The sequence below is a fragment of the Neofelis nebulosa genome, chromosome 5, assembly GCF_028018385.1.
Source record: "Neofelis nebulosa isolate mNeoNeb1 chromosome 5, mNeoNeb1.pri, whole genome shotgun sequence".
In the NCBI taxonomy this organism is placed as follows: Eukaryota; Metazoa; Chordata; class Mammalia; order Carnivora; family Felidae; genus Neofelis; species Neofelis nebulosa.
The window spans coordinates 49967333-49987765 of NC_080786.1; the positions used below are offsets into that span (position 1 = coordinate 49967333).

A 20433-nucleotide genomic window follows, 5' to 3' on the forward strand; every position below is an offset into this window, starting at 1 on the left:
AAGAGGGTCTGCAGCCAGAGAACTGATGCATTCCACAGCACAAAGATTAAAAGCTTAGCTCAGAGTGTAAAAATAATGAAACAGTAGGTGGTTCTTATCTCCCCTGTTGAGTGAATTCACTCCGCAGTATTTTACTGAGCACCTACTATAATGTATGCAACGTACTGTACAACGTACCAGAGATAGAAGTCAGAAAAGTCTCTATTCTCCTGGAACTTAGAAGGAATGGGGCGGACAGAAATTAAACTGGTTTTCATGAAACTATTGTATTACCACAGGGATGACACAGTGAGTCAGCAGTGCAGGGCGACAGGAGAGCCTAAAACAGGAGCCTGACCTAGTCTGGGAAGTCAGAAAAGGCTTCTCTGCAGAAAGGACCTTTACTCTGGGATCTGAAGGAGGAGTTGAAAGCTGGACAAGTGAAGGAGTGAGTTTTGTGAGCATGGAATGCAAAAGTCCACACAGCCAGGGCATAATGAAGGAGGGGAAGAGCAAGTTGAGGCTGGCGAGGCCAACTGGTACCAGCGGGACGGGGGAGTTCTGCTGCAGACGTGAGTCTGAGGGCCCGGACGGCATCAGCAGAGTGTCAGCTGAGAGGGTGGACATCTGGGTATGGAGCACCGAAGGGCAGTCTAAACCAGGGTGCACCGTTGGGAGTTACCAGCATGTGGACGGGAGCTGAAGCTGCGGAAGGGTGAAACCACTCCACACTAAGCCACGAGTCTTAAATATGAGATCGGAATATCCTTTGACACCAAGAGTTTGCACTTGTAATAACCTCAGACATGCTTGCTGAGCGAAATGAGCCCTAAGGTAATACATAAAGTATCAAAGGTCTATTGGGATGACTTTTCATTTACACAATACAAAAGAACAAACTACAATTTTTTATTTATTTTATTATTTTAGAGTGAGCGAGAGAGCGTGGCAGAGGGGCAGAGAGAGAGAGAGACAGAGACAGAGAAAATCTCAAGCAGGCTCCAAGTTCAGCACGGAACCTGATGTGGGGCTTGATCCCACGACCCTGGGAACATGACCTGAGTTGAAATCAAGAGTTGGCCACTCAACTGACTGAGCCACCCAGGTGTCCCCAAACTGCAATTCTTAACCTCTGTTTTCATAGCTGCAAAATAGAAAGGTATTGTGACTACAAATGCAATCACTAATAACTATTACTGTGGTCCAAGAAAAAAAAAAAAAAACCTGGATCTTTTGTGCAACTAAATTAAATAATTACATTGCCCTGAAACAACCCTGAATCTACTCACGGAAAGACATTTCATCCTCCCATCAATCTCTGTGCATACATTAGGCACAGAGGAGGAAAAGACAATTGGGAAAATGAGAGAGCAGGGGAAAATTAATTATAATTATGGAAATGCAGCTTAAAGAACAAAGGCTTAAATTTGTAACACAGGTCTAAGGGGAAATAATTCTCATGAGCAACCATTTACAATGTGAGAAGTCTGCAAATCTGAAGGAAACGGTGACTGTTTATTAGACATGTTATTTCTTCTTTCTAATTTAGTAATCAGAAGATTGGTACTCCCAAGCATAAAGGAGTAAAACAATCATGGGCCTTTCTGCTTGGTTGGACAGCCAATGGCCATGGTTTAAGAGAAGGAACTCGAAGGTCCAACAGGAAAGGCCCGCCACGGATCTCACTTAACTGCAACAGGCTTGTGGCTCCTAGCAGCTGAAGCTAACGCTTCAAAGACTGAACATCGTTACTTCTCACCAACCTAGGCTTCCCAAATATCCAGACCTTCAGTTTGCCACTTTGCACTCGACTCAGATCTTTTCATCCCCTCTGTCATTACAGAATGTGAGTGGCCTCGACATAGAAAGCATGACAAGAAAGAGATCACTGTGGACTCGGTTACCCAGGAAAATCTCCCCATTAGATTCCCAAATGGGGAAAAGAGGCTGAGACATCTCAGCGTGGATTTTTGTAAATCTAGATCACTGCTTGGTTCTGATCAATCCAGCTACATAAACTTGAGCAAAGCAAGCACAATGAAAACCACCAGTACCTTTGGGGAAATGAAGTCACCCTAATTTGAGCTGGTGTGGACAAGAATCAGAGTGGCTCTGGAGGGGTCAGAGGAAACTGTCAGGGGTTAGGGGGATAGGATTCCACCCAATCAAAGTCACATTACCTGATCCCCTATTATGTGTACAGCCTAGAGCCTGAAGGGCAGGACAGCACTCTGAGGAGTGAAATCAGAGGAAGCACCCCTCACTGCCAGAGACAAGAAGGGGAAGAGCCAGCAAAGAATGATTCAGAGGTTTCTTCAGGTTTGTGGGACTCACCCCTATAACAGTGTGAGAAGAGACAAAACAGACAACAGGCAGTAAGGCTGGGAAGAGCAGACAGCGGCTGTATACCCCTTCCCATCCTCCAAAGCCCACAGCAGTCTGCACACAACTCCTCATGAAGAAACATGGAGATAAGAGACAAGTAGGGCCGGACAGTTGCCCAAGTGTCCTCAGGGGAAGGGAAGCCATGCTTCAGCCAGAAGCAATTAGGAACAGAGAATGAGGGGGGCTGGAGGGAGACAGCAGGCCCTCTCTGAAGAGTCCCTGGTGAGGGGCCAAGTGAAATTAAACATCCACGGAAGATGGACCCAGAGCAGGTCTTGATCACCTCGCCACCATGGACATACAAACAGGTGCCCAGGTGTGGGCTTGAAGAACTTTGCTTCCCCATCTCTCTTCCTTGTACCAAAACCTGAGGAGGAAAGTCCGAATTCCTCTTCAAGGGGAAGAAGTACAGCAGAGACACATGAACCTCCACCATCAGCCCCCAACAGGCAGCTCAAGCCTGTGCTGGGGGTCAGGGAGGAGATGGGGCTTAAAGGAGTTTGAGATTAATGTTTTAAATTAGATCAGACCCTCAGTAATCAAAAAATAGCCAAGAAAGTAATAGAACCTGCCCAAGATGTTGCAAAGAGTACTTTTAAAAACATTAATTGGGGAAAGATTAAATAATTTCTTGTAAATGCTACACTAACTTTAGAATACTCAATGAACCAGCTACAGATGAAATGCCCATCGTGGAGGAAGATAAAAAAAGAAATTAACTTGCAATTTTAAAATATAAAATAAATAGCATTTCATTGAGGCTTTCATTGAGAATTTTTTATAAGTCTAGGAAATAAAGAAACATCATGTTTCCAAAAAGCTATAGAGTAAGTCTGTTTCATACCAGCTCATATTAAGGGTTATTTCCTTTGTGTTATAACTAATATATAAGTATCCACTTTTGTAAGGCTGGCTGTAATCTGTCTCAGACCACAGAAGGAGGAAAGTGCATAAATCAATTTGGTCAGTTAATTCACAGCAAATTCTCCAATTAACCTCTGTTTGAAAGTGGGATGAGGAGAGGTTAAAAATAAAATAAAACAAAAATTTTTAAGTTGATTTATTTTTGAGAGAGAAAGAGACAACATGAGTGGGGGAGGGGCAAAGAGAGAGGGAGAGAGAGAATCCCAAGCAAGCTCTCGCTCTCAGCACAGAGCCCAATGCAGGGCTCATGAGATCATGACCTGAGCCAAAACTAGTCAGACGCTTAACCGACTGAGCCACCCAGGTGCCCCAAAAATAAAATACTTTTTTTAAAAAAACCAAGCACTAGGGCGCCTGGGTGGTTCAGTTGGTTAAGCATCTGACTTCGGCTCAGGTCATCATCTCGCAGTTCATGGGTTCAAGCCCCGCATTGGGCTCTGTGCTGACAGCCCAGAGCCTGGAGCCTGCTTTGGATTCTGTGTCTCCCTCTCTCCCTGCCCCTCCCCCGCTTGCAGCCTGCCTCTCTCTCAAAAATAAATAAACATTAAAAAAAATCTTTTTAAACCAAGCACTTAGACATTTAGAAGTCATTTGTCCTAAATCACAGCATTTTGCTGGCATGGAAGGTCTATCCCACAGGGAACAACTCACCCAAAGTGACCCAGCTGGAGGGCTGGCCCTACAGGGTGCCATGACCCTATACAAGGCCCCTACAAGGCAGGCCATGCCTGCCTTTGCCTAAGCCTTCACTGCCTCTGGCATATTTGCAAGGTGCACCAGAACATCATACACCTGAAAGAATGCTTCATTCGATGCTTTCTGCCATAATGGCAGATCCTTTGGGGACAGGGGGTGAGGGAGGGGAAGGGGAGACTTGAGGAGAGGGCTAAAGAGGATCTACTTCCAGAATTACTTCTATTGCAATTTATAAAATTTAGAACTCAATACATTTTCTCCCATTTGGCCAACCTTCGTTTATTCCCACCCTTTCTCTCAACTTGTGTTTGATATTTTTTGCATGCAGTGTAAGTCTCCAAGAGACAATACTTCTTTTTTTAAGTAATCTCTGTGCCCAACGTGGGACTCAAACTCATGACCCCAAGATCAAGAGTCACATGCTCTACCAACGGAGCCATCCAGGTGCCTCCAAGAGATAATACTTTCGATTTTAATGATGCTCACAAAATCTTGACTGTCACTTCATTAATAGTAATTCTATGTGCACTGGTATTTTCTGGACCTAGAACATGTTTATACAATCCTCGGATGGAAAAGCTAGGCTTTAGCTCAGTAATGACACTAATATAAAATCTAGTGATGTCCCCACCTCCCTAAAGCAGGCAGGCTGCTGAAGTCATAACTTGTTAATAAAACGGCCTAATTAATGAGAACTCTAATTCACTTCTGCATAATTTCATTCTCCTTTCATATACAGCAGGTAGGATCTGGCATTCTTCCTTCTTTTTCCAGAAAAGATGGAATGCCAGTGTAGGGGGAGGGAACTTCTCTACTCTTCTTTTTTTAATATAATGATGTCTGTCCTGAAAGCTTGCTTATCTGTCCTAAGTACTGGTCTCTCCATGGTTAGGAGGAACCCATGAGCCCAGCACATGCACACACACACATGCACACACATCCGTTCTCCCTGAAGGGAAATGTAAGTTTCTGCCAGTACAAAGTTAACTACAGAGTTAGCAGTCAAAAGAGATTCTTACTGCCTCTTAATCAGGATCTTGCCAGACTTTCCTTCCCACATCCTGGCCTATAGGATGCTCTCATTCACCATACACACTTTCTGATGCCTGACTACACAGAGACCTCAAGCATTACTGCTAGAGGGGACTTTGGAATCTGGCGAAACCCTCATTTTAGGAAGAGAGAGAAAGTGAGGATCCCCTAGGTGACAAACGCAACACAAGTTGGTAGTGAAACTGGAAACAGAGCTAACCTCCAGGATCCCATCCCAGCTTACTTTCTTTCATAAACTGGTAGTTAAGTTTCTAAATTTACTGAGTAGGCCTCTGGCCAGGAAGGGAGGTTAGATAAACATTAAATTAATGATAAAATTAATAATAGATAAGATTAATTCATTAAATTAATTAGTTGTATTAGAAGGTTTCTTGAGGCAAAGTAAAAGTACATAGAGAGCAATTTTTGAAAAGACAAATTCCACATTTAATAAGAGAACTATTCTTCACTTTATCTAGGTAGGAAGACGACTCATAATTCGGTTTAAAACCTTCCTACTCTAGGGGCACCTGGGTGGCTCAGTGGGTTGAGCGTCTGACTTCGGTTCAGGTCATGATCTCACAGTTCGCGAGTTTGAGCCCCACATCGGGCTCTGTGCTGACAGCTCAGAGCCTGGAGCCTGCTTTGGATTCTGTGTCTCCCTCTCTCTGCTCCTCCCCCGCTCATGCTCGTTCTCTCTCTCTCTCTCTCAGAAATAAAGAAACTTAAAAAAAAAAAAAAAAAACAACCTTTCTACTCAAGATTTGTGATAATCATTCAGAAACATTCATAAAACATGATAGCAACAGAAATAAACTTCATCCATTATAAGTTGGGGTGATAACATGATAACTAAAATGAAAGCAATTAATAATTCTTTCCAACATCACAATTATGATTAGCAGTTCATGAAAACAAAAGTTAAGTCACCTCTAAATTTCTTCTATTAAGGAACTCAAATGTGTGGGAAAAAACTTATGCGCATAAAAATTATATATATTAATTGCAAATATACTGATTATTGGTTTAAGAATCTGTCCCAGGTCAGGAAAAAGAAAAAAAAAAAAAAAAAGCTATAATTCATTGCAACCAAGAGAAACAGCTGAGAATGTAATTTTCAAATAAGAATAATTCATGAAACTAGAACCTATTAAAATCAGATTCATACAGGGATGCCTGGGCGGCTCCATCAGTTGAGCATCTGACTTCGGCTCAGGTCATGATCTCGCGGCTGGTGAGTTGGAGCCCCACATCGGGCTCTGTGCTGACAGCTCAGAGCCTGGAGCCTGCTTTGGATTCTGTGTCCCTCTCTCAGTCTGCTCACCCTCCACCCCCCACTCATGCTGTGTCTCTCTCAAGAATTAAAAATTTTTTTTAATTTTTTAAATTAAAAATTTTTTAGGGGCGCCTGGATGGCTCAGTCAGTTAGGCGTCCGACTTGGGCTCAGGTCGTGATCTCGCGGTCCGTGAGTTCGAGCCCCGCGTCGGGCTCTGTGCTGACAGCTCGGAGCCTGGAGCCTGTTTCAGATTCTGTGTCTCCCTCTCTCTGACCCTCCCCCGTTCATGCTCTGTCTCTCTCTGTCTCCAAAATAAATAAACGTTAAAAAAATTTTAAAAATTTTAATTTTTTAAATTAAAAAATTTTTAATTTTTTAAATTAAAATTTTTTTAATTTTTTAAATTAGAAAGAAATAAGATTCATATTACACAAATCATTCTTTGCCAAGTTTTGTTTTGTTTTTTTTCTATTTCAAACATCAGGTGCATAAAAGCCAAGTACAGAAAAACCTCAGCTACTGGGGCATCTTTAATAGGTATACAAACCCTTTAGATTCAATAGATTCCCTAGAAATCTGGGCAAAGGACAGATGAGTGAGAAATACAAAAACAGCTTTTTATAATTCCTATCAGGACCCCTCTCATCACTGAACATAGAATTATGTCAGTTCAACCAGGTCATTTTTGTCAGCCAATATACACCATTTCCTAACTTTTCCAGATATTCATTCCTACCATCAGGATTGTTGCAGAGAAAAGAGAAGATAAAACACTGGACAGAAACAGACTATTAACAGTGTTTCTCTTTGGGCTGTGGGATTGTAGGTAACCCTCCAAATTGTTTCCAATGAGAACATACTACCTCCATACTCAGAAAATGAGACTATGAATATGCTTTATGAACTGTGAAGCAGTATACGAATGTTACATTTTTTATTTTTACTTTTGTTGAGCATTGTAGCTCATACAGTTCTCATTCTAATGTAGCTCTTTTCTCCTGACCACCATGTAAATCTGTATGTAAAGTGTCTGGCCAGCACAATTTGCACAGCCAAGTCTATACAGTCTAGAAGTCGAGTATCTTGCAGAGGAAGTGGTTCTTTTCTGTTTATAATGGAAGAGATTTTGTTTCCTTTTGTTTTGAATGATTTGGTTACGTGAGGAGAACTATCAACATAGACCATGTGAAGCCAAGCTATTAAGCAAAAAGCATCCAACTACTCATCCCATATTCCAGAAGCCCCTTCCAAAAGAAATCTGGAATTTCTGACTCAACATGTCCTGCCATCTCTCTTCTCTCAGAGATGTTCTGAAATCCTCTACAAAGATACTATCATTAGTGGTCCCTTGGCTTAAAATATACAAAACTCCTCACAACTCTCCATTAAGTTAAAGAAGTTCATGTCTTAACAGATATTCATGTTCACAGAGGTAAAGAGGAAGAGGAGAGGCATGATTCTTTCCTGATAAATATCCTTACGCAGAGAAATCCAAAATGATACTTTACACTATCAGAAACACTTAAAGCTACTGCTTTATTATAAATGAATAGAATCATAATTCTAACTGGCCTTAATCCTTTTAATCTTGGGTAGATCTAAGATCCCTAAATCCTTTCAAAAGAGGAATTCTTAAATGTAAGGAACCAATTCTTATTTTAAGTATTCTACTGCCCCCTTGTGTATCTCATGTTTAGTGGGAAAGGTAGCTCACAAAATACAGCAATTTTTTTTATTCTCAGAAATACTTCAGTAGAATCCCAAATATTAGAACTAGAAAGAAACTGAAAATCAAGACCAGCATGTTCATTTCACAGGGGACAGAAGGGAGATCTTGAAGGATTATATCATTTGCCCCAGATCATCACAATGCTAGTTAATAGCAGAGCAGATACTGCTGAATGGAACTTAAGCTTCTGAGTGCTCATTTCTCTACTGAAATGGAGACTGCAGCCTGGAAGAAAAGAAATAATGGTGTTTTGGAGTTAGAAAGATCAGAGTTTGAAAGATCACCACTTCACAATTTTCCCCAAGCCTGTTTCCTAGTTATAAAATGGGATGAATAATAATTATTACAAAGTTGTCCGAAGAATTAAGTATGATCATGTTCATCAAGCCCTCAGTAAGTATCTGCAATACAGTAATACACGAAGTGGTAATACAACTATAAAAATACATAGAAAGGGGCGCCTGGGTGGCGCAGTCGGTTAAGCGTCCGACTTCAGCCAGGTCACAATCTCGCGGTCCGTGAGTTCGAGCCCCGCGTCAGGCTCTGGGCTGATGGCTCGGAGCCTGGAGCCTGTTTCCGATTCTGTGTCTCCCTCTCTCTCTGCCCCTCCCCCGTTCATGCTCTGTCTCTCTCTGTCCCAAAAATAAATTTTAAAAAAAGTTGAAAAAAAAAATTAAAAAAAAAATACATAGAAAATTGTTTTAAATTGTTATAGCCTTTGAGATCTCTGGACAAAGGCATTCTAAAATACTGTCTGGCGGCATTTAACTCTAAACTTTGTCTAATCGGGCACAAAATAAAACTTGAAAAAATAAAGCTAGTTCTTCTAACTCTTGTGGTGCTTCAGTTATCATATTTATTCTTTTTTTTTTATTATTACCTGTAAGAAAATTGTGACAGAAAATACCCCACAGCAAATGCTGAAGCAGTGAACGGAACCCTTAGATGAAGGTCACAGAAAAACAAAGCAGAACTCAGTGTCCCGGTCACTGTATAAGGTCACAGCTCCCCTGTCTCCTTTGCTAAGGGCCCCGCATTCACCACTGCAAGGCCAGGAGAGCCGGTCTGGAAAGGTGGAGGCAGGAATTTTACTTCTGACCTTGCTAATAATTAACTAGATCAACTTGGGCCAGTCATTTCATCTCTTTCTTGACATGTAAGATAAAGTACTACTTACCTCGTATAGTCCTATAGTAAGGTAGCATAATAAATGTGAAACAAGCATTGTAACCTCCGAAGTACTTTAATAACCTCTGAAGTAAGTAAGCTAAGTTTATCTTAAACTGAAAGCAATAAAAAAGCATAAGTCTGTCATCAAGTAGGGGAAGAAAAACTAAACTTGGTAAGTTGAAGGCAGCCTAGATTTAGATTACAGGATGTTATACAAACAGCATTCTGATCCCTGGGAAATTTCTCTCTACCCTCTACGATGCCCCTGGCTTTTGATGAAGATTACTCCCAAAATACTGGCCACATGGAAATCTTTGACTCTTAAATAAATTTCCCTCAAGGGTATCCTGATAGCAGGATTGACATTGCTTATCCCTGACTATATATCACAAAACAAACGCACCAGCAGGGTAAAGGCAATTCATCTTAGTTTGCCAGGAAAATGACTAATATTGATTACTCTCTGACTTGTGGCTGCAGTAATCCTGATCCTGATAGGCAAGTGCTGTGAATGGCTCTGTTCTATTTTTATAGGTGGCCTGAGAGTGTGACACACACCACGCTGGTAAGGAGCACGGACTGGTGATCCACATATATTAACTGAACACTTACTATGTGTCTAGCCTCCCAGAATTTCAAACATCAGAAAGAGGTATTACTGGAGTTGGCAGCATAAAAGAGGAAAGGCACTGATATAAACTAATTTGTAAAGAAAAAAGTGATAACAGCATTATGGTTATTGAGATGGGCACATTGCCTACACCTGTAGGGAGTAAGTCCACTGGGGCTTCTCAGGCAAATCATCCCTCAACAAGTTAACTCAAGCTGTTGATTCAACCCAACAATGACGCCATATTTGCATCCAGAGTGCTAGAATAAAAGTGCTGTCGGAAACAAAATAAAACATGCAGCTCCATAAACATAAAAAGCAGCTCACCGTGAAACACACTGTTGTCCACCAGAAAATGCCTGCGGTACTGCACACAGTTTCTTTTCTCCAAGTTCCAGTAGCTCATTGTCAGAAGATTTCTGGCACAGCATCAAAACCAAATTGCTGTCAAGGGAAACAGAATGAGACAAAAATGAAGAAAATGGCAGCCACACGCTCACCCCGGTAACACAATGCATCAGTTACCCAGCATTATGAGGCAACACATGCAGCGCACAACTTCTCCACACATGGAAGCAGAGTCCCGTACGTCCTGAGAAATTTCCCACAAGCCTTCCCAGAGGGTAGAACATCATCTAACGCACGAAAACGGTAGCTTTTTCAAATAGCACTTTTCAGGGCGCAAAGTTATTGCTGTCTCAAGGGAAAATAAATCTACCATTCGGGAGCAAGTTTCAGGACTAGTTTATGGGCTCTAGGCCTTGCCCATATTTGACCAGGACTCAACCCAGCCAATGCTGGTAACTTCTCAGGAAATTTCATCTGCAGGAGGGAGGTGAGTAACAGGAGGGTGACTGTCATTACCAGTTGGTGAATTTTGTGTCAGTACCACTCTGTAGACTATGCAATCAATCCACAGAAATCTTAGAAATTAACAGTGTCCATGAGCAATGGATAAGCTAAACACAGTAACAAAGCCTGCCTCCTTTGGGATTCACTGGTGGTGCATTCAGTACCATTAAGGTCTGGATCAACCCACTCTGAACTTACTGGTGTAAGTAGAGCTGGGCACAGGCCTCAAGCAGGGTGAACAAGCAGTGTTGCCTGCCCCCACGTGAGGCTTTCCCCTCCACAGAGAAACACAATGCTAACTGGAGCAAGGGCTTGAAAAGCAGAGATTTGAGCTGATGAATTAAACTCCTCCAAAAGCTGATGTGCATAACCCTGAACAAGGCCCCCTTTGTTCACAGGATTTGGCTAAAGCAACTTTTCAGAATTCCAGCTTCTTTTCTGGTCACGGAATAAGGCCGGGCAACACCAAGCAGGGCTGGCATGAAGGAAAACCCACAGGTGGGAAACAATTTGTTATCTGTCCTAGTAGAACAATCTAGAGTTTTGTAAAGATACTCCAGGATGAAGTCAGCCACCCAGTGAAAAAAATAAATCATCAGAGCTTTGTCTATTCATCAATGGAACAACTGGTGAAAGTCCCTAAAACTTCTCCTTGGCTCAAAGGCCCATTCTTAACCCTCTCTAGTAGCAATCTTATCTGACTCCTACCTATCCTACCTTTCTTCTGGCTCCATGCCTCAACGCCTACTTCCTGCCTTATCCCCACCTGGCTAAGTCTGGCTGCCTGCCGCCCCTACTCCCTCAGGCTGAAGATGAGTCCCACCACTCCAAGTTAAAACCACCTGTGGATCCCATTGTAAAATATGACAGAAAACAACTGATTATTGGAGACAATGTCCTCCTCCAATCCAAGTGAATACTACAAAGAGCTCTCCTCTTAAAAACTATTTTTAGGGGTGCCTGGGTAGCACAGTTGGTTAACCGTCTGACTTTTGATCACAGCTCAGGTCATGATCTCACGATTTGTGTGAGAGCTCACATCGGGCTCTGTGCTGATAGTGTGGAGCCTGCTTGGGATTCTCTCTCTCGCTCTCTCTCTTTGCCCCTCCTCCACTCACATGCTCACTCTCTCAAAATAAGCATTAAATAAATACTTTAGTTATATAAATAATGTGTTTGTATGCATTTATTAATTTTTTTAATGTCAACACAAATTCATCAAAAATTTTTCAAAATTTAAAAAACCCCGCTTCCCTCATTCCACATCCCTCTCTTGGAATAAACACCTTTGTTTGGTGTGTATCATTCCATTCTTTTCCTATGTATTTACATATGTATGTATATATACAATACATACATGAAATTTTACTTAAATTTATTTATTTATTTTGAGAGAGATAGCACAAACAGGGGAGGGACAAAGAGAGAGGGGGAGAGACAGGATCCTAAGCAAACTCTCCACCATCAGCACAGAGCCTGATGCAGGGCTCGAACCCATGAACTGTGAGATCATGACCTGGGCCTAAATCAAGAGTCAGATGCTTAACCAACTAAGCCACCCAGGTGCCCCCAAAGACATCTATATTTTAATAATACCATTTTGAAAGAACTGGAAATAACTTTTGGGATTATCAGTAGCACCCATTTTCTTAAAAAAATGTGTTGTTTATTCATATTAGAAATATTTTGAGGTACATGGAATTAAAGAGAACCCTGTCTGTATTGATGCTCATTTTTCCTTACTCACTTGATTTTGTGGTTTCCTGTGTCATTCTTTTGCCCTATTCGTTCTCAATCCAAGGAAGTTTAGAGGCATCTGAAGGTGAAAGAACAATGTGCATTTGTATACAGTTAGCAAAACACATGCACATACCTGACTCTCACTTGGCGTCCTCTTAACCAGATGAAAGAAGGAAAGAAGAGGGTGTTAGCATAAGTGATTCACCCATGCTGCTAGGAAAAGGTGGCGGTGGGATTTGAAATCATATCTTCAGATTCCAAACCCAAGATTCTAGCCATGACAGGCTATAAAGAACTAGACTGTTACGGAATGCAGTGGTTTTGATTTTTTTTATTTTTTTAAATTAATTTTTTGGTGGTTTTTAAATATGTCCTATAAATTCTTGTACATTTCTCCCTCTCTTCAAATGGCAGAATCTAATTCGCCTTCCTTTGAATATGGCCTGCATTCAGTGATTCATTTCTAGCAAACTCAGTTGTAATTGATGCTGTGTAATTGGTTCCAAAACAACATCATAAAAAGGATACAGCTTCTGCCTTGGCTCTCAGAATGTTCACCCTGAGAACCAAGGCACCATGTTGTAAGGAAGCCCAGATATGAGTGTTCCAACTGACAGCACCAGCTAGGCCCTCAGCCAACAGCCAACATCAATGAATCTATTGACCATTCTAACCCCTTCAAGTATTCTAGATGAAGCCCCAGAGACAGAGGTACAGAGACAAGCCATCTCCTCTGTACCCCATCTATATTTCTGACCCACAATAACAATGAAAGCTAATAATTATTGTTGCCTTAAGACACTAAGATTTGGGTAATTTATCATACAGCACTATATAATGAATATAGGTAACATCCTCAGATACATTCAGTGAGGACTGAGACCTTCAACTCTTTGAGGACAGAAATACAAATTCCCACAGATGTATGTAATAGAGATATTTGATCACCAGTCCTCTACGGACCCACCTTTCCAACTTGATCTTTTTACTCACACTATAATCATTGCCCTTTTCTTTAAGGGCTGGCTAAAAAAGCCACTGCTTTCCTGAAATATCCCCAGGATCTCCCCCTCCAATTTACCTGAAACTCTCTCAGGCACTGAATTGCCATAATCCTAGCTACCAGTTGTTGAGTACCTACTACGTACCAAAAAAAAAATTTTTTTTTTTAATTTTCAAGTTAGCTAACATATAGTATAGTCTTGGCTTCAGGAGTAGATTCCAGTGGGGGCGCCTGGGTGGCGCAGTCGGTTAAGCGTCCGACTTCAGCCAGGTCACGATCTCGCGGTCCGTGAGTTCGAGCCCCGCGTCGGGCTCTGGGCCGATGGCTCGGAGCCTGGAGCCTGTTTCCGATTCTGTGTCTCCCTCTCTCTCTCTGCCCCTCCCCCGTTCATGCTCTGTCTCTCTCTGTCCCAAAAAGAAATAAAAAACGTTGAAAAAAAAAAATTAAAAAAAAAAAAAAAAAGGAGTAGATTCCAGTGATTCATCACTTACATATAACACCCAGTGTTCATCCCAACAAGTGCCCTCCTCAATGCCCATCACCCATTTTACCCACCCCCATCAACCCTCAGTTTGTTCTCTGTATTTAAGAGTCTCTTATGGTTTGCCGCCTTCTCTGTTTTTATCTTATTTTTCTGTCACTTCCCTCCCCTTCCCCTATTGTTGTCTGTTCAGTTTCTCAGATTCCACATATGAGTGAAATCATGATATCTGTCTTTTTCTGACTGGCTTAATTTAGCATAATACCTTCCAGTTCATTCCATGTTGTTGCAGATGGCAAGATTTCATTCCTTTTCATCACCGAGTAGTATTCCATTGTATATATCTACCACATCTTCTTTAACCATTCATCAGTTGATGGACATTTGGGCTCTTTCCATAATTTGGCTATTGTTGATAGCTCTGCTATAAACATTGGGGTGCATGTGCCCCTTCGAATCAGCACTGCTGTATCCTTTGGATAACTTCCTAGTAGTGCAATTGCTGGGCTGTAGGGTAATGCTGCTTTTAATTTTTTGAGGAAACTCCACACTATTTTCCAGAGTGGCTGCACCACTTACTAAGTACCAGTTATTGAGTACCTTATCACAGTTCCTGTGATAAGGCTTTATTTACATCATAGGGTCTCAACCTTGACTACACATTAGAATCAATCTCTTGGGAAACCTTAGAATCCCAGATCCCAGGCCACACCTTAGACCAATTATATCAGAATCTCTACGGGTGGGACTTAGGTATCACTGCACAGGTGATTTCAAAGTGCATCCAAAGCTAAAAATCATTCTTCACGTGTATTATCTCTCCTCCTTGAAGAAACTCTTCTGGGTGGGTGTTTTTAGGAAGAAGAGGATCAGAGAATATACACAGTTGAGCTAGAGCACAAAAGTCTAAGTAATTGAACCCTATGGCTTCCAGGCTGTAAGCCTCCTTACTTTGGTTAATTGCTTACACATCTTACCTCTCCTGGCATCTGCTTGCTGCTGAAGGATAGAAGACTGTAAGCTGCCACTGGGTGCCCGACCCGGGCAATGCACACTGCAGGCCCTTAGTAAACATTAACGATGCCTTCCTTATATGCCCCATTTCCTGGATTCCTACTTGTTGAAGACTGAAGGAAGAAAGGGCTCACTCTGGCCTCTAGAATCAGAGCAAATGATTTCAAAATCTAGAGATGATGGAGATGGAGATAATGGAGTTAGTAGGGCTGGGGCAGAGAAAGAGAGAGTTGTGCAACAAACTCAGTCTTGGTTTAGATCAGATTTAAAAGATCCCAGGGCCAAGTGCTCACTAAGGGGAAGCAACTGAAAGAAACCTTAGAAATCAGCTAAGATAAACCTCTCATGTTGAAGCCAGAAAAAAAATCTGAGGCCCAGGAAGGATGAATAATTTGCAGAAGAGCATAGCTGTTAGATAAAGCTGGCAGGAAACCCAGCCTCAGGAGTCTCAAAGCAAGGATCTCTTGAGTGTTTCATGGTCCCATTTTTGTGAACACGATATGTGAAAATATCTACTAAAATATACTTTCATTGATTTTTCAAAAAAATAACAATTTAGATTACATCAGAGGTGTACTTCACTGCACCATGTACTCAATTTGAAATTGTTTGGTCGAGGGGCGTCTGGGTGGCTCAGCCGGTTAAGCGGCCGACTTCGGCTCAGGTCATGATCTCACAGTCCGTGAGTTCGAGCCCCGCATCGGGCTCTGTGCTGACAGCTCAGAGCCTGGAGCCTGTTTCAGATTCTGTGTCTCCCTCTCTCTGACCCTCCCCCATTCACGCTCTGTCTCTCTCTGTCTCAAAAATAAATAAACGTTAAAAAAAATTTTTTTTTAAAAAGAAATTGTTTGGTCGATTTTCAAGCAAAAGCAAAAGATGTTTAAAAACTGATTCAACTTGGGGCACCTGGGTGGCTCAGTCGGTTGAGCGTCCAACTTCAGCCCAGGTCATGATCTCACGGTCCGTGGGTTCAAGCCCTGCATCGGGCTCTGTGCTGACAGCTTGGAGCCCAGAGCCTGTTTCAGATTCTGTGTCTCCCTCTCTCTCTGACCCTCCCCTGTTCATGCTCTGTCTCTCTCTGTCTCAAAAATAAATAAACATTAAAAAAAAAAATTAAAAAAAAACTGATTCACCTTTCTTTTGGGACTTACAAAATGCTCATTCCACCTCCTAAGAAGTTTATGGAATATATATGTTACATTTAGAACTCTTTAATAGAACATACAGATCCCCAATCCTTGCAATGATTCACAAAATTAATAACTTACAATGACTAAGAAACATTGTATAGGGAAGTAACTGTTATTAAAACTGGCTTCAGATTCTGCCTCCAGAACAAGGTTAATAATTTTTTTTTTTTTAGTGGATGGTAAAGTTATAGGAAATGCTGTATAAATGCATTTATCTTTAACTGTTTTTATCCATTTTTAGAGCTTTAAACACATAGAAAAGCTCAAAAAACATACATAGTGATATCACTCACCACCCAGAGACAGCTGCCATGGACACTTGTGGCCTATTTTCATTTTTTTTTTTTTCATTTTTTTATTTATTTTTGGGACAGAGAGAGACAGAGCATGAACGGGGGAGGGGCAGAGAGAGAGGGAGACACAGAATCGGAAACAGGCTCCAGGCTCCGAGCCATCAGCCCAGAGCCTGACGCGGGGCTCGAACTCACGGACCGCGAGATCGTGACCTGGCTGAAGTCGGACGCTTAACCGACTGCGCCACCCAGGCGCCCCCTATTTTCATTTTTTAAAACACAAATCAGATCCTACTGTTTTGTAGTCTACTTTTCTTACTTAGTAACTTACTCTAGCCATATCAATAAATATATTTCTACAAGATAAATGTAACTTCAGAAAGAAATTGTAATCAACTCTACTGAAAGACCCCCACAATCCAAAAACTCAATAAGAAATAAGGAAGCCATAAGAAATCAAAGAAGCCATACAAGCATGCAGAGAGGATACATGTATCAGAGGCACTGATAAACATTCACAAAGTTTAAATACTCCTAAGTTTGCTTTATGATTAGTATCTTTTAATCATTCTACATTTATTCATTTTTGCCATTTCATCTGTAGGTTCATGACTAAAACTGCCAATGTCAAACCATAGGACAATCAGAAAACTATAGCAGGACACCACCAACAAAGAAAACAGAAATTCTAGGATGACACCTTTTTTTTTTTAATTTTGTTTACTGTTTCTTTTTGAGACACAGAGAGAGACACAGAGTGCAAGCAGGGGTGGGGGCAGAGAGAGAGGGAGACACAGAATCAGAAGCAGGCTCCAGGCTCTGAGCTGTCAGCACAGGGCTCGAACTTACAAATGGCGAGTTCATGACCTGAGCCGAAGTCTGACACTCAACCGACTGAGCCACCTAGGTGCCCCTAGGATTGATCCCTTTAAGAAAAGCAGGAAGTATTTTCAGTAAAAAGCAAAGATGTTTAAAAATGCTTTTAGATATGGTAAATATAAAAATATATAAACCTTGGTTTTTTGAGCATAATTCATTCCGGAAACATGCCTGTAATTCAAAGCACTTCTATATCAAAGTAAATTTTAAGAACCATTGGCTCAGTTGTGATCATGTGACATCCAGCATCACATACAAATTGTATTGCAAGACATCACTCATTTATTGAGTTAAAATTTATTAGAAATGTTTGCTCATCGGGGCGCGCGGGTGGCTCAGTTGGTTAAGCATTGACTTCGGCTCAGGTCATGATCTCAGCTCAGGTCATGATCTCGTGGTTTATGAGCTCGAGCTCAGTGTCGGGCTCTGTGCTGACAGCTCAGAGTCTGGAGCCTGTTTCAGATTCTGTGTCTCCCTCTCTCTCTGCCCCTCCCCTGCTCACGCTCTGCCTCTCTCTGTCTTTCAATAATAAATAAACGTTAAAAAAAATTTTTTTTAAGAAAGAAATGTTTGTTCATCTTGTGGAACACCCACAGAACAAGTTACTCATAATCCAAGGTTTTACTATACACTGGAATATTACTTGGCCATCAAAAAGAATGAAATCTTGGGGCACCTGGGTGGCTCAGTCAGTTAAGTGTGCAACTTCAGTTCAAGTCATGATCTCACAGTTCATGGGTTCAACCCCCACATCAGGCTCTGTGCTGACAGCTCAGAGCCTACAGCCTGCTTTGGATTCTGTGTCTCCCTCTCTCTGCCCCTCCCCTGCTCATGCTCTCTCTCAAAAATAAATAAATGTTAAAAAAAAAAAAAAGAATGGAATCTTGCCATGCAATAACATGGATGGAGCTAGAATGTATTAGGCTAAGCTAAATAAGTCAATTGTAGAAAGACAAATACCATATGATTTCACTCATATGTGGAATTTAAGAAATAAAACAGATGAACACATGGGAAGGGAGGAGGGGAGAGAAGAGATGAAACAAACCACAAGAGATTCAACCATAGGGAACAAACTGAGGGTTGATGGAGGGAGGTGGGTAGGGGATGGGCTAGATGGGTACCAAGTAAGGAAGGCAGGTGTTGTGATGAGCACTGGGTGTTATAAGTGACGAATCAGTGAATTCTACTCCTGAAACCAATATTGCGCTACACATTAACTGACTAGACTTTAAATTTAAAAAAGGGGGGGAGGGGGATTGCTTTTAGCACCCTCCAAATTAAAAAGAAATCCTTCATACAAACAAGTACTCAACTGAACTAAAGTCCCCTCAGGAAAAGCTCCAGAGTGGCAGGCATCTGCTGGTTGTCGTACCCAACCCTCCTTCCTCTGGCTTTCCTCTAGGAAACTCCTTTATGTCCATAGACTTAGCTAATGTCAGCTTATCCCCTGACCCAGGTGGGCATGTGGTTTAGGCCTGTCAAATCAGAGACCTGCACCCTCCAGGCCACAGTACAGGAGGTGCACATCTTTTCAGACCACCGAGAGTCAGGCATAGATTTCTGTTTGAACTGTTGGAGAAAAGAAACTTTTCTTTAGACTTAAAGTTGTGAGCCCTCAAAACCTAAAGTTCCTGGCAGCCATCTTGTCCCTACAAAGGTACAATCTGCATAATCCAACCCAGAAGAATGGAAAGAAACTAAGTCCTATTGGATCCATCCCCCCACTTTTTAGTTAAATGAGCCAGTACATTCCCTTTTTTGTTTAGCTTTGTTTAAGCCGCATGGAGTTGAGCTATCACTTGCAGCCAAAGGGTCTTGATGGGTGAAACCTGTCAGCAAAGCAAAATGTAAAGACAACCCACCTGGCAGTTATGAGCTCTCTAGTCTAGTTTCATCTCTAACAATGACTCAGGGGAGACCTTGGGCAAGTTGTTTTTAACTGGTCCTGAGTTTCAAAATGGAATTCTGTATTTTCTTGGGATTTCCTTAGAGGTAACACTGCATTTAAGTCCTTTGTTCTGGTAGCAAAGGACCCCCTCACACCCTTTGAAGGTGTATGAAGCACAGCAAAACCTGAAACTTTCTCTTTAGCTTTAGAATTCCCTTAGTGGTTTTTCTTGGTTGTCTTGTTTTAATCATTCTTCTTTTTTTCTTTAGTTTATTTATTTTGAGAGAGAGGGAGAGAGAGAGACTATCCCAAGCAGGCTCTGCACTGTCAGCACAGAGCCCTATGCAGGGCTCAAACTCATGCACTGTGAGATCATGACCTGAGCGGAAATCAAGGCTTAACTGACTGAGCCACCCAGGTGCCCCACCTCAAACCTCAGCATTTTTTACATGTGTGGCAAACCCGTATCAGTGCTTTAACATGAGTTTTATGAAACACTACAAATCTATTCAAGTCAGGGGCGCCTGGGTGGCGCAGTCGGTTAAGCGTCCGACTTCAGCCAGGTCACGATCTCGCGGTCCGTGAGTTCGAGCCCCGCGTCAGGCTCTGGGCTGATGGCTCGGAGCCTGGAGCCTGTTTCCGATTCTGTGTCTCCCTCTTTCTCTGCCCCTCCCCCGTTCATGCTCTGTCTCTCTCTGTCCCAAAAATAAATAAAAAACGTTGAAAAAAAAAATTAAAAAAAAAAAAATCTATTCAAGTCATTTGAATGGCTTAATAAAAGATAAGTTATTCAAGTTTATACATGGAAACCAGAGTTCTAACATTGTGCTAAAGGAATCAAAAGACAAAATCTTTGAGAGAGAACTTTGCAGGGTTGAGGGAACACTACACACACACACACACACACTTTTACACATACATATATAATTTTTTTTTAATTCCAGTACAGTTAACATACAATGTTAACTTTGTTATGGGTGTACAATACAGTGATTGAACAATTTCATATATTACTCAGGGCTCATCAAGATAAGTATACTCTTGGCGTTCCTGGGTGGCTGTGTGTTAAGCGTCCAACTTCAGCTCAGGTCATGATCTTGTGGTTTGTGAGTTTGAGTCCCACATCAGGCTCGCCGCTGTTAGCCTGTCAGTGCAGAGCCTGCTTCAGAACCTCTGTCTCCCTCTCTTTGCCCCTCCCCTGCTTGTGCTCTCCCCAAAATAAATATATTTATTAAAAAAGATAAGTATACTCGTCATCCCCATCACCTATTTCACCCATCCCCCAACC

At 41.8% G+C, this 20433-nt stretch overlaps 1 protein-coding gene across 1 annotated transcript in view; it reads right to left on the reverse strand.

The window, feature by feature from the left end:
* PLCH1 (phospholipase C eta 1) overlaps positions 1-20433 on the reverse strand; it is a 219298-nt gene that overhangs the window by 179045 nt on the left and 19820 nt on the right. The window contains exon 2 of the mRNA XM_058730291.1: positions 10130-10246. Coding sequence (XP_058586274.1) covers positions 10130-10208 — 79 coding nt within the window. The 5' untranslated portion in view covers positions 10209-10246. The remainder of the gene's footprint in view (positions 1-10129; positions 10247-20433) is intronic.